Here is a 13,054-nt window from a genome sequence, read left to right as displayed (position 1 = left end):
TTCCCCTTCTATAGTCGGGCTTTCTACGTACTGCCTCAAAATGCTCTTGTGAATGCACTTGAAAAATTCCATCCCGTCTGCACCTTTCACACTATAGTGAACCCAGTAAGTGTTGGGGAACCTGAAGTCCCTGCTACTATAACTCTTTCATCTGTCTGTGATTTGTCCTCATATATCTGCTCTCTATCTCCTGCTTACCATTAGGAAGCATATAGTATACATCCAGTAAATTGATCACCCCTTTTTGTTCCGAAGCTCTACCCTTTTGGCTTTATTTGAAGAAGCTTCCAGGATATCTTCCATCTTTACCTCATCACCATAACAGACTCTTTAATCAATATTGCAATGCCACCTCCTCTATACTCGCCCACCCACCCCCAGCACACCTGACACTTCCACACCACAAAATGTTGAGTTGCCAGTCCTGTCCTACTTTCGTCCATGTCTCTGTGATAGCAACAAAATCACATTCCCAAGTGCTGATCAACAGTCTTAAGTTCATCTGCCTTACTAGTCAGACTTCTTGCATTAAAATAGAAGCAATTTAGCTTTGCATTACTCCCATATTCCTTATCAGATCTCTGCCTGCTGGACTGCCTTACTTCTTCTTCAATGTTTGGCTGTAACTTCCTACCCCTCCACCTCAACTGTACATCTATTCTGTGCCCCATTCCCCTGTCAAATTGGTTTAAACCCTCTCCAACAGCACTAACAAGGCTCTCCTCAACAATATTTCACCCATTTTGGTTCAGGTGCAACCCATCCATTTTGGACAGGATCCCCCTTCCCCAGAAACAGTCCTAGTGATCTAGAAGTTTAAAGCCCTCCCTCCTGCATCATCCCTTTAGCCACACATTCTTCTAACCTATTTGCTTGTTCCTATACTCACTAGCACAGTTAATGTATTGGTATTGGTTTATTATTGTCACTTGTACCAAGGTACAATGAAAAACTTGTCTTGCATACTGTTCGTACAGATCAATTCATTACGGAGTGTATTGAGGTAGTACAGAGTGCATTGATGTAGTACAGGTAAAAACAATAACAGTACAGAGTAAAGTGTCACAGCTACAGGGAAGTGCATTGCAGGTGGACAATAAGGTGCAAGGTCATAGCAAGGTAGATTGTGAGGTCAAGAGTCCATCTCATTGTATAAGGAAACCATTCAATAGTCTTATAACAATGGGATAGAAGAAGTATGTGCCCTCAGGCTCCTGTGTCTTCTGTCTGATGGGAGAGGAGAGAAGAGAAAATGACCTGGGTGGGTGGGGTCTTTGATTATGCTGGCTGCTTCACCAAGGCAGTGAGAGCTATAGACAGAGTCCATGGAGGGGAGGCTGGTTTCCATAACATGCTGGGCTGTGTCAACAACTCTCTGCAGTTTCTTGCAGTCCTGGGCAGAGCAGTTGCCATATGCAAGGTCATAACAAGGTAGATTGTGAGGTCAAGAGTCCATCTCATCGTATAAGGGAACTATTCAATAGTCTTATCACCATGGGATAGAAGAAGTATGTGCATACTTCCAGAGCCATGATGCATCCAGATAGAATGCTTCCTATGGTGCATCGATAAAAGTTGGTGAGCGTCACAGGGGACATGCCAAATTTCTTTAGCCTCCTGACGAACTAGAGGCACTGGTGAGCTTTTTTTTTAATGTAATTTCCTCTATCTTCTTGGGCATCAATTATTATCACTGAAGTGTGTAAATAGAAACCACTGTACTTTTCCCTTGGGTTTAAACACTGGAGATTCCAGTGGAAAATCATGAGCCTTCTTTTTACTCTTGATTTTGTTTTCCCTTTGGAATATGAAGAAATGAAAATGAGTGCAAAATAATTGTCAATTTATTACCTTAAGGTTTGCAAAGCCATCCAAAATGAATTTATACTCCATCTCTTCAACCTTCAGTCTTCAAAAATAGACTAATATTTAGATGCTGAGTTTAAGCCTACTGATAGCTTAGTAAGTTAGGGATAGTTTTCCCAAGTACAAAATTAATCATTTGTTCATTTATGTCCATTTAATTTGAATAATTTCTGCAGCTGCTTTTACTTCATAGTTATGATTGCTGAGGGTTTGATTTTCCTCTTCTGTTTTTTTGTAAATACTGCAGTTGATTTCAGTTCCATGCTTCACTGTAAAACTATTTCCTGAATTAAGAAAATCTTGATTTGAAAATCTAATTGGCATTCTCTTTCAGTCCTCCAGGCAATGAAGGAAGATAGTGAAAGAGTGCCAACCTTGTTGACAGATTACATTCTTAAAGGTAAGTGCAAATTTCCTTCTGCATCATTCACTGATGGGTCTGAATGACAGGTGCTGATCTGTAATTATCTATAGCTTTATATTGTCTTGCTCAAGTATGAAATGTTATTTCAATGTCTTCTAATTTACTTCAGCTGAACTTATGATTGAAATGTGGTTATTGGAAACCAGTTTTATGCAGTGCTTACCCATATTGATATCCCTGTTTGTTAGTAAGATCTGAGCACTTCTATTATCGCTCAGACTGCTTGCATACACTTCTAATTGCAGGTTGAACTTATAGAGGTTTCTGAATCTTTCTTAACTTTGGCGGCCTGGGGTAGCTTCTGTTTCTCAGGGTTTCCAGAGTGAGGATTTGATGATTCTCTGCAGAAACACCATTGACCAAACCAACAACTAACATGTTATAGGATCCTGTGTGTCACATGTAGAAGTGGATTTCAGCTTTAGTGATAAACGTCTCCTCATTCCCTGTCAGTTTCAAATAGATGTAGCCAAGGTTATTCCACAGCATTAAACTGTTCATAATTTTCTTCTGGAATAGTAATGTAACTTAGCAGTTTGAATGGCTGCAGTAAAATATTTTCATAGTGGAAAGATGTTTCTTTTTCTAGCACTGCTGAGAACAAATTTCATCCTAAATATCTTTGTCTTAAAATATATATTTCATGAGGCAAAACAAATATTTCTTCCCATTTTGCAGAAAATATCTGCAATCCAGAAATGACTCTTTACCTGAAAAGCACTATGGGACATCCCAAGGAGAGTAACTAATGCAGGTTCTTTCTCTCATTTCTCCCTGCGGCCATTCCCAAAAGTAAGCAAGCAAGCTGGGCTGAATTCTGTGTTGCCATGAATGTACATTACAAAAGTGAATTGGACTACGTCCATTCCAAGCTATGAATCCCTAGTGCTAGTGGCTCCACTCCAATGTAAGACTGCTTAAGTATTCTGATAGATCACTTTGGAAGTGTTTCATTTGCAGAATATCCATGCTGATGACAGTGCTTCAGACACAAATCTTATCCTTGTATTCCACATACATTATGGAAACAATATAGCATGTTGCTAGGCAACCTTGATTCCCTAAAAATCCTACAACAAAAAAATACTCTTGATTGTAGTGTCGACTTGACTGCCAGCAAATTTACTACAGTAAATTCATCTTCAGGTACTTTATTGCAGGCTGATTCTGAATCTGAAATGTTTGTCAGTGAACATAACAAAGGAAAATAACAGAAATAGAAGAGCAAAACAGGAAGATAAATGCACTCTATTGTTAATTGTATCATATAGACAAAGAGAGTTTATTCCACTCTCATTGCTGTGAATATTTGGAAATGAGTAATTTAGTACCCGACCAGTTCTATACTGCTGTCTGATTGGGTGACATGTTACTGATTACATATCCAGAGATTTGTACCCCAAGTTTGGGGGCTAGGGTGATGGTTGTTAGGGATATAATGTGTAATAGAGAATTCCTAATCAAATAAATGAGGAACTGCGGTGCCCATAGAATCGAGGTGGGTATTTCATGAAAATTCCATCAGAAGTTTCTAAAATTTAGGGCCACTTACATTCTATGGAGCCACAAGTCAAGCAAAATACACCCACTCTCTGGCCTGACCTGAAGCTGCCTGAGTTTCTGGAGGTTCAAGTTTTCTGCTTAAACCTGGCCTTTCTTCCACAGCAACCTACATCCAAAAGTGAAGGCAGGACACAGGTAATGGTGACTGGCTTCAAGGTCTCTGACCAGTGTTCACAGTCATCAGATAGAAGCCCTTCTCTAAGTAGGGACATCTTCTCACAAGGTCCAGCCTTTCCTCAGACCAAGAACAGATTCCATCAAGGAACTGCTGGAAGTCTATGAGTTGCAAAAATGAAACCAAGTGTTACATGTTGTATGACTTAATAATTAAAATATTAAATCTTGGTCATAGAGTCTTAAAGCCATACTGCATGGAAACAGACCCTTTGGCCCAACTGGTACATGCCAACTGAGAATCCCATCTAAGCTAGTCCCATTTGCCCACATCCCTTTAAACCTTTCCTCTCTATGTATCTGTCCAAGTTCCTTTTAAATATTAAATCCTCGTACTTGGTATAGAGGATTGCAAAGGCTTTCAGTATGTGAAGCAATTACACAATTAAAGTTAATACAGGGCTAATCCAATGTGGTGACAATTTGCATATTAGTGTTTTCAGCATATTGGACTCTCCAGCTGCCCAGGTCAATTCAGCAATTAGGTGGTATGCCAGTAGAGAGACGAGAGATCCATTTGAGGAAATTCTAGATTTATTCCACTCTATGCACATAGACTTCCTATTGATTAGCAGCGACTTTGTGCCAGTGTGGAACATTGAGGGCCAAGCTTTCCCTTTCTTTCTGACTTAGGATCGGGACCCTTTATCCTGGTAGGGAATCATTTATAAACGGAAAGACAATGTATGACGCTGATAAAATTGGTTCAGTTCACCTGAACCAATTTAATAGCAGTGGATTTTGCAAAAGTTATTTTCTCATTGAATTCTCTTCAGGTTTTCTCTTTATGTTACTTTTTGATTTTTATTTATATTAAATTTGTTTTCTTTCCTTTCCTCTGACTTTGTTTTGCTTTTTTGTTGTGCTAGCATTCGTATAAAGGCTGGATTGACTGAGGTTTGTGTATACTACCTGCAGCGCAGAGGGGAATGGGGTATTTGTTGTAATCAGTACTTTGTATATTTGTCCAGTTCATAGCAATTAGTATCGTGGACTCTTAACATGGTGCAAAAGGTTCACTTACTTCTGGAATCGTGGGTGATTACATGGTGGTTGGTTTAATAAAGGGGTTCATGCATGTTTGTTTCCTCACCAGAACCCTAAAGTCTAAGTAGCTGCCTTTTAACCAATCCATTTGTTACATATAACATGTATCATACTTTTTATTTTGGTTTTCTAACAGATTCATTTAATCGAAACACTGCTGATGGAAAGATGTTTATTTCATTCTGTAAACACGTGTATGTTATTGATCACCTGATTTTCTTTTCTCCACATAAAATATATTCCCCCCTTTCTCCTGCATGCGTGGGCTCTTGTGTGGATAGGAAGCAGAAGCATGTTCTCTGTGAATATCATCATTGATGTTTGACTGGTACAGAATGAGAATCAGTTGACTAAACTTCAAAGCTAAACTAGGAATACAATCAGTGAGAGCTGTGAGAATCCCCCTCATCCTTTGTGAAAAGAGTTTTGTCATTTTCAAGAAAACATACCTGCTGATTTGATAAAATCTGCAGTAATAATTGGAAATTCCTAATGATGTTTAAGAGCAGTTTATTAGAGAAAGTACAGCCAAATGTAAATCATAAAGGCTAGTATCTAAATAGTTTCATGATTCTGATTTAGGTATTAACACAAGTATGGCATTTTAAGGATCTGCACTTCTTTAATTTTACGGTCTCAAATATATTTGTACATTCAAGGAAATATGCTTTTCTACAAAGGACATTTGCTTGTATGATCTGTTTCCTATTTTGAAGTGTTCTAGCTTTAGGTCTTCAAGGGATGGTTGGGTGGGGATTAGTAATGGAAGGGATGATTCCTTTAAGTTTATGATTGCAGACATTTAAATAAGAGCACCACAATCTATTTCCATAAACACTCTTACTCACAGATTTTTTCTGGGATGGGATTCCTTCCCACTGGAAAGAAAATAGCTGTTGAGATAAACAGTACAAGATTTTTAAAACCTTCTCTTTCACTAGTACATTAATAATGGACGTGCTTCTTTAGGTGTTGCTCTCCACATCCTGACCACGTTCCCTGTACAAGAACACAAGAAAACTGGATCAGCAGTAGGCCTTCTGGCTTCTCAAGCTTTCCCTACCATTCAATACAAAGCATGGCTGATCTTCCCAGGTGTCAACTCCTCTCTTATTGCCATCAATTCCTCGATCTTTCAAGAGTGTATCAATCTCCTCTTTAAATACTTCAAATGATCTAGCCACAGCATCTCTCTGGGTAGAGAATTCCAGAGATTCACTACCCTCTGCAAGAAAAAATTCCAATGCAGTTCAGTTTTGTCCATGTCCCCATGTCCGAGACTTCTCACCTAGTGGAAGTATCTCAACATCTCCCCTGTCAAGCCACCTTAGGGTTTTGTATGTTTCAATAAGATCTCCCTCATTCTTCTAAAGTCCAAAGAATAAAGATCTAACTTCATTAACTGCTTGTGATAAGACAATGCTCTTGTCCTATAAATTAGCCAACTGAATTTCTTTTAGATTACCTCCAATGCTCGAATATGCTTTCTTAAATAATGGAACCAAATCTGCACAGTATTCCAGGTGTGACCTCACCAATGCCCTGTACAACTGTAACAATGAAAATCAACAAACTGCAGATGCTGGGCACCTGAAATAAAAATTTACAAAAATGCTGGAAACACTCAGCAGGTCAGGCAGCATCTGTGGAAAGGGGAACAGTTAACATTTCAGATCTGGGACCTTTCATTGTAATAAACTTCCCTGTTTATAAACTCCAAACCCTTTCAGTAAAGGCCAATATGCCATTTGCCTTCCTAATTCCTTGCTGCACCTGCTTGCTAACTTCTCATGATTCATGCATGTAAACACCTAGATCCCTCTGTACTTGAAATTTCTCTCCATTTAGGTAATAATCTACCTTTAGATTTCTCTTAGCGAAGTGCATAGCCTCATGCATTCCCACGTTAAACTCCATTTGCCAAGCTTTCACCCACTCACTAATTCTATCTATATCTTGTTGCTGAGACAATGTTAGTGTCATTGGCAAACTTGGGTACCTTACACTCTGCTCCCTCCTCCAGGTCTTTAATATAAATAGTAAAAAACTGAGGGCAAAGAAGTGATCCTTGGGGCATTCCGTTAGCTACATTCTTCCAGCCTAAAAAAGACACATTCATTCCAACTCTGCCTTCTGTTATCAATCCATGCTCATAAACTTTTCCAATACTATGAGCTCTTAAGTGTTTAAGAAGCAAAGTATCTAAGATGGATTTCATGATCAAGAGACTAGTAAGTTGTGTCAATGGAAGCAGAAAGTTCCAATGTAAATGAGTGGGAAAAGCAGTAAAAAATCAAGTTCTTTATAGGGAAATGTTAGATCATCAACTTTGGATCAAAAAAAAGACTAATTGGAAAGTTGAGCTGTCCATGTACACTAAAAATAGTGCAAAGGCATAGTGACTAAAAAGGTAAATGGGATGTTGGCATTATATCAAAAGGTTTTGAATTCAAATAAATTGACACTGTAGTGCACAGGATCTGGGTAAGAGAAAAAGGAATGGAAGAAGCTGCTGATATTGGCTGAAGAGTGGTGATAGTAGTCCTTTGTAGAACATTAAGCACTGGCTTTTCTGTGTATTGTATAACTCGTCATAATTTCTCAAAAAATGTGCTCCCTCCAGTCAAGGCAGGATCAAAACATTCCCTTTGTGTTCGAGGATGTGCATCAGTTTAATAAAATACCCTCTAGGAACAGCAGTCATTCTCACACACCACACACCAGCTGGAAGTCAAGAGCTTTATGGCATGAAGAGAAGGACAAATACTTGGGGCTCCAGGCATCTTAACCTCATATATGTATCCTCAAACCCATCTACTTTGCCAACAACATAATGAGGGTCTACTTATGTAGACTAAATAAATTAAGTTATTAAATGTATTTAGAAATCAATCATCAATTAGCTTCCTCCATTTAGAGTTCTATTGAATCAAGAAAACATGCACATTCACCAACTGTACAGTTAACTTTAAAATTCGGAGACAGCATAATTTTCTGGCACCATCACCTAATGCAAAGTCCCTGTGTACTTCACCTGAGTTTTTTTTCCATTAATTTCACTTGAATGACTTGATGAAATGGTTTTTGCAGCTACTGATGGATTATGAAATTCATTATGAGCTTTAATATTTTCATATTGTGTTCTTCTCTGTGCTGTTTTTATGCATGCACTACCCATTTACCAAAAATCGATTTGCACCTGCCCAGAATAACGCAGGAATGTTGAACAAGGGGACTGTGCTCAGTGTGTACCTTGCTGATCAGAAAGGTTCATCTTTTAAATGAACAATACAAACAGAATGCCTGAAAATGTTTCCCACTTCCTTTAGCCTTTTTCCAGTGTATGTGCACCTTCTCCACTTGACTTTGTTTGGAGCATCATTTCTTTTTCAAGTTGAATCATTGCTTTATAGTTTTCTGTTTTTACAAAAATGTTATTAATATGTTTTTTTTATTTTTGCAGTGCTCTGCCCAACTTAAAGCCAGCACCCTGTCTTCACATCAGACAGGCTTCAAGACCATATTCTGCTAGCTCCTGTGAAGAAGGAAACACTTTTTTTTTACCCAGAGGTCCTATTGAACTAATTTCCCTTCTTGAACATTTTGCTTAGCTTTTCTTCATTTAATCTAACTTGTCAATGGAGAGTAGTTTTATCAGTGAAGATAGTAGTGAAGATTTCCACATTCCCACCCCACCAAACCTCTTTACCCATTTAACAAACAGTGTTAGGCAAGCTAACTGCAGGTTCAAGTATTAGCACTATGCCCCAGTGCAAGCCCAGCTGCTGTTTTTATTAGAGCATAGAACAAAAGAAAGCCTGTACACTTTTAATGATGAGTATTGTATTAGCAGTGTAATATCTATTTTTACAATGTGCAGATTCCAGAGGTTAACTTTTTATCATTAATGAAACTGTTCAAGAAACAGTGGATGTAAATAGGTTCAAGAATTTTAACCAATCCATAAAGCAGCAAACCTGTACTTTTATTATTTATTTCAATTATGCTAATTTTCAAAAAGGGAACAGATGGTTTAACTGCACCACTAAGGCATCCCCTGAGAACATGGCTCCTTTAATACAATGCTCACTTTTTGGGGTGTTAAATGAGTGCAAGGTTTGAAAATGTAAATCATAGTGTTGCACTTGATTATAAATTAAATTCTGTAAATTTGTGTGATCTGTTTCTGGATATTCTCCCATAGCATTTAGATTTAACAGTGAGGCACTTGTTGGTAATAATGGAGGAGTTAGTCTGCCAACAAATTTGCCTTTTCCATCTCACAACTTCAGTTAGATTGAGAAATACCGATGTTTATTAAAGAAGTACTGGTATTGGTCTGCATAAAATGAAATAGACTGGTCTCCCTGTCCCCTCCTTTCAAAATTCACTTACACTAAAGTTATTTTCTAATGGGGAAAAAAATGCTGGCCTCTATAACATTTTGTGGGGAAAGATCTTTTTGAAAGATAATTTTTATTTGAGGAAAGAACATGACTACTCCAATGAGTGTTAACTGAAAGCTGAAGAGGCAAGACTGAGTCTTAAATAGAATTGAGTATTGATATGCTGCATTAAGGTCACATTTACTCCGAGAAAAGGAAGTCAGCTGAATTTGCAAAATTATATTGACTACATCAGGATACTACTAGGTCTCAACTGGGCCCAGTGAGCAGGGTTCTGTTTAATGGGCTATATTGTAGAATGTTTTGTACTCATTCTGTGTCTCGATTAATTTAATGTACTATACTGATTTATGCTAATCATGTGCAATGAATGTTAATAGATTCATTATTAGCAGTCTTGTTAAATTATATATTTCTTAATGGTGGACATAGGAGAATATTATTGTGTATGTGCTTAGCCTATATGTAAATCAAAGGCAGCATGCTAATCATGTTTGTAAACTAAGTATGTATTGTAATTTCATTTGAGATACAACAGGGATTATTTTAAAGTGCAAACTTTATTTTAACTTGTCTCATTTGTCCCTTATGTCTTCTAATGCCAAGATTATCAACAAAAACAGTAACAAAAATCCCTAAAAATGACCAGGAACCAGTCCACACTACATTGAACTCCAATGCATGCAGCAGTTTTGAAATGAGAACACAGTTTTGGTACAGTTGCTTACGAACTTGGCTGATAGCTCCAATGAATTAGCTGCTGCGTGGAGAGCAAAGCCTCATTGTACTACTATCACATGAAATTTACAGAATGGAGGGACATGGACATGGCACAAAGCACAGGAGTCAGAACTGGCAATGCCACATTATTATGGTTGCATGAGCAATTTTTGGAAGTACGCTGAAACATATCGCCTTCTAACAGTATCTGCAGACTCTGTTGAACCAAGCATGCCTGTGTGTACACATGTGTTGTTGTAATACTCCTGTAACGTGGTATGGTTTTACTAGTTAGGAAATGACTATCTGTGACATGAGAATTTTTTTTCTAAGTTTTAATGTAGCATATTGGTCTTTTAAAGTGGTGGTAGTCTTAATTTGTTTATCCTATATCTTTGACAGCTTGTAAAGTTTGTGGCAGTAATTTTATTTCATAATGGAACATTTTGAGAACAAATAAACTTGATTTACACATTTTGTGGTGTGAACAGTATGCGTATTCTAGCGTGTTTTATTAATACAGGTGGTGAGAAACTTCCCTGATGCAGAATGAAGCCAGGAACAACAGGAGGCTATTCTGATCCTCAAGCCAGATCAGGTAAATCATGGCTGATCAGTATTTCCACTCTTTACATGCCTAGTTTTCATAATCTTTTTACACCCTCTCTATTAACCTGCTTTGAAATTCTTAAATTGATTCCCATATACAGAGTTTGGAGAGAAACCCAGATTTCTTGTACACTTTGGGTGAAGTTTTCATCTGTTCATGCAGTTTTGACAAAGCTGGGATTTATTGCCCTTCCCTAATTGCCAGGCGATTTCAGAGGACAGTGGAAAGTTAACCACCTTACTGTGGGACCTGGCAGTAAGCCTATCTGAGCAAGGAGAACAGATTTCTCTCCCTAACAGGACATTTCTCAGCCATCAAACAGAATACTAGAGGAACTCATCAGATCAAGCAGCCCCTGTGGAGGGAAATAGACAGTCGACATTGACTGACCATTTCCCTCCACAGATTCTGCCTGACCCACTGAGTTCCTCCAGTATTCAGTTTGTTGCTTCAGATTCCAGCATCTGCAGTCTCTATTTGTCAGCCAGTTGGATTTCATTCTGGAACATGCTGCTTTAGGTTTAGGGATATGTCCTTTGTTCACCACCCCACTACAAGAAATGGTAAATTGGCAAATTGCTTTATTATTGTCACACGTACCATTTCTTGCAGTAAGGTAGTGAACAAAGGACATATCCATAAATTTACAGCAGCATGTTCAAGAATGAAACCCAACCAGCTGACAAATAGAGACACAAGAGTTATGTTAATGGTTAATGTTAATGTAAAACACAAATGGTTTATCTGATGTTGTATTCATCTTAAACACTCCTGAATGTGAGTACAAGAGTGAAGCTGTCTTACTGCAATTATACAGGGTGTTTAGTGAGACCACACGTGAAGTATTGTGTTGCTCTGTATTCTGTTACTGTTTTTACCCTGTACTACCTCAGTGCACTGTGTAATGAATTGATCTGTATGAATGGTGTGCAAGACAAGTTTTTCACTGTACCTTGGTACAATTGACAATAATAAACCAATACCAATACAACTTTGGCAGTCTTACCAAAAAAAAGGATACACTTGTCACAGAGGGAGTGCAGCAAAGATTCATTAGACTGGTTCCAGGACTGGTGGGTTTGGCATGAGGAGAGATCAGACTGAGAGTGCATCTTCTGGAGTTTAGAAGAGTGAGAAGATAAGGTGCATTGAAAATTACGAAACTCTAACAGCCCGACAGGCTGGATGCAGGGAGGATGTTTCCTCTGGTTGACGAGTCTAGAACCAGGGGTCGTTATTTTAGGATAAGAGGTAAACCAATTATTGGTATTGGTTTATTATTGTCACTCGTACTGAGCTACAGTGAAACACTTGTCTTGAATTGATCTGTACAAACAGTATGCATTACACAGTGCATTGAGGTAGTACAGGGTAAAAACAATAACAATACAGAGTAAAGTGTCACAGCTACAAGGAAGTCCATTGCAGGTAGACAATAAAGTGCAAGGTAAAACAAGGTAGATTGTGAGGTCAAGAGTCTATCTCATTATACAAGGGAATTGTTCAATACTCTGATCACAGTGGGATAAAAGCTGCCCTTGAGTGTGGTGGTATGTTCCCTCAGGCTCCTATATCTTCTGCCTGAAGGGAGAGGGGAGAAGAGAGAATGACCCGGGTTGGTGGGGACTTTGATTATGCTGGCTGCTTCACCAAGGCAGTGAGAGGTATAGACAGAGTCCACGGAGGGGAGGCTGGTTTCCATTATGTGCTGGGCTTTGTCCACAACTCTCTGCAGTTTCTTATGGTCCCAGGCAGAGCAGTTGCCATACCAAGCCATGATGCATCCAGATAGGATGCCTTCTATGGTGCATCGATAAAAGTTGGTGAGTGTCAAAGGGGACATGCCAAGTTTCTTCAGCCTCCTGAGGAAGTAGAGGCCCTGGTGAGCTTTCTTGGCCATGACATCTATGTGGTTGAACCAGGACAGGTTACTGGTGGTGTTCACTCGAAGGAACTTGAAGCTCTCAACCCTCTGGACCTCAGCACCATTGATGTAGACAGGTGTATGTATACCGCCCCCTTTCCTGAAGTCAATGACCAGCTCTTTTGCTAACATTGAGGGAAAGGTTGTTGTCATGACACCATGTCACTAGCTCTTTATCTCCTTCCTGTACTCTGACTCATTGTTATTTGAGATACAGCCCACTACAGTGGTACCATCTGCAAACTTGTAGATGGAGTTAGAGCAGAATCTGGCCACACAGTCATGAGTATATAGGGAGTAGAGCAGAGGGCTGAGGACGC

The 13,054-nt window shown here is 38.8% G+C and overlaps 1 protein-coding gene across 3 annotated transcripts in view; it reads left to right on the top strand.

Annotated features, from left to right (window-relative positions):
• The window catches only part of LOC127568437 (fasciculation and elongation protein zeta-2-like), a 120,203-nt gene extending 109,529 nt beyond the window's left edge, over nucleotides 1-10,674 (top strand). For 2 of the 3 annotated variants that reach the window (XM_052012166.1, XM_052012164.1), the window contains 2 exons: nucleotides 2,201-2,266; nucleotides 8,538-10,674. In XM_052012166.1, coding sequence (XP_051868126.1) covers nucleotides 2,201-2,266; nucleotides 8,538-8,554 — 83 coding nt within the window. In that variant the 3' untranslated portion in view covers nucleotides 8,555-10,674. Of the gene's footprint in view, nucleotides 1-2,200; nucleotides 2,267-4,896; nucleotides 4,925-8,537 lie in introns of all 3 variants that reach the window. The other variant, XM_052012165.1, reaches the window with a different exon arrangement.
• Nucleotides 10,675-13,054: the final 2,380 nt, after the last annotated feature.

The sequence above is a fragment of the Pristis pectinata genome, chromosome 3 (assembly GCF_009764475.1).
Source record: "Pristis pectinata isolate sPriPec2 chromosome 3, sPriPec2.1.pri, whole genome shotgun sequence".
Classification (NCBI taxonomy): Eukaryota; Metazoa; Chordata; class Chondrichthyes; order Rhinopristiformes; family Pristidae; genus Pristis; species Pristis pectinata.
Note: the sequence above shows the minus strand (reverse complement) of the source record. Positions and strands in the feature narration are given on the sequence as shown.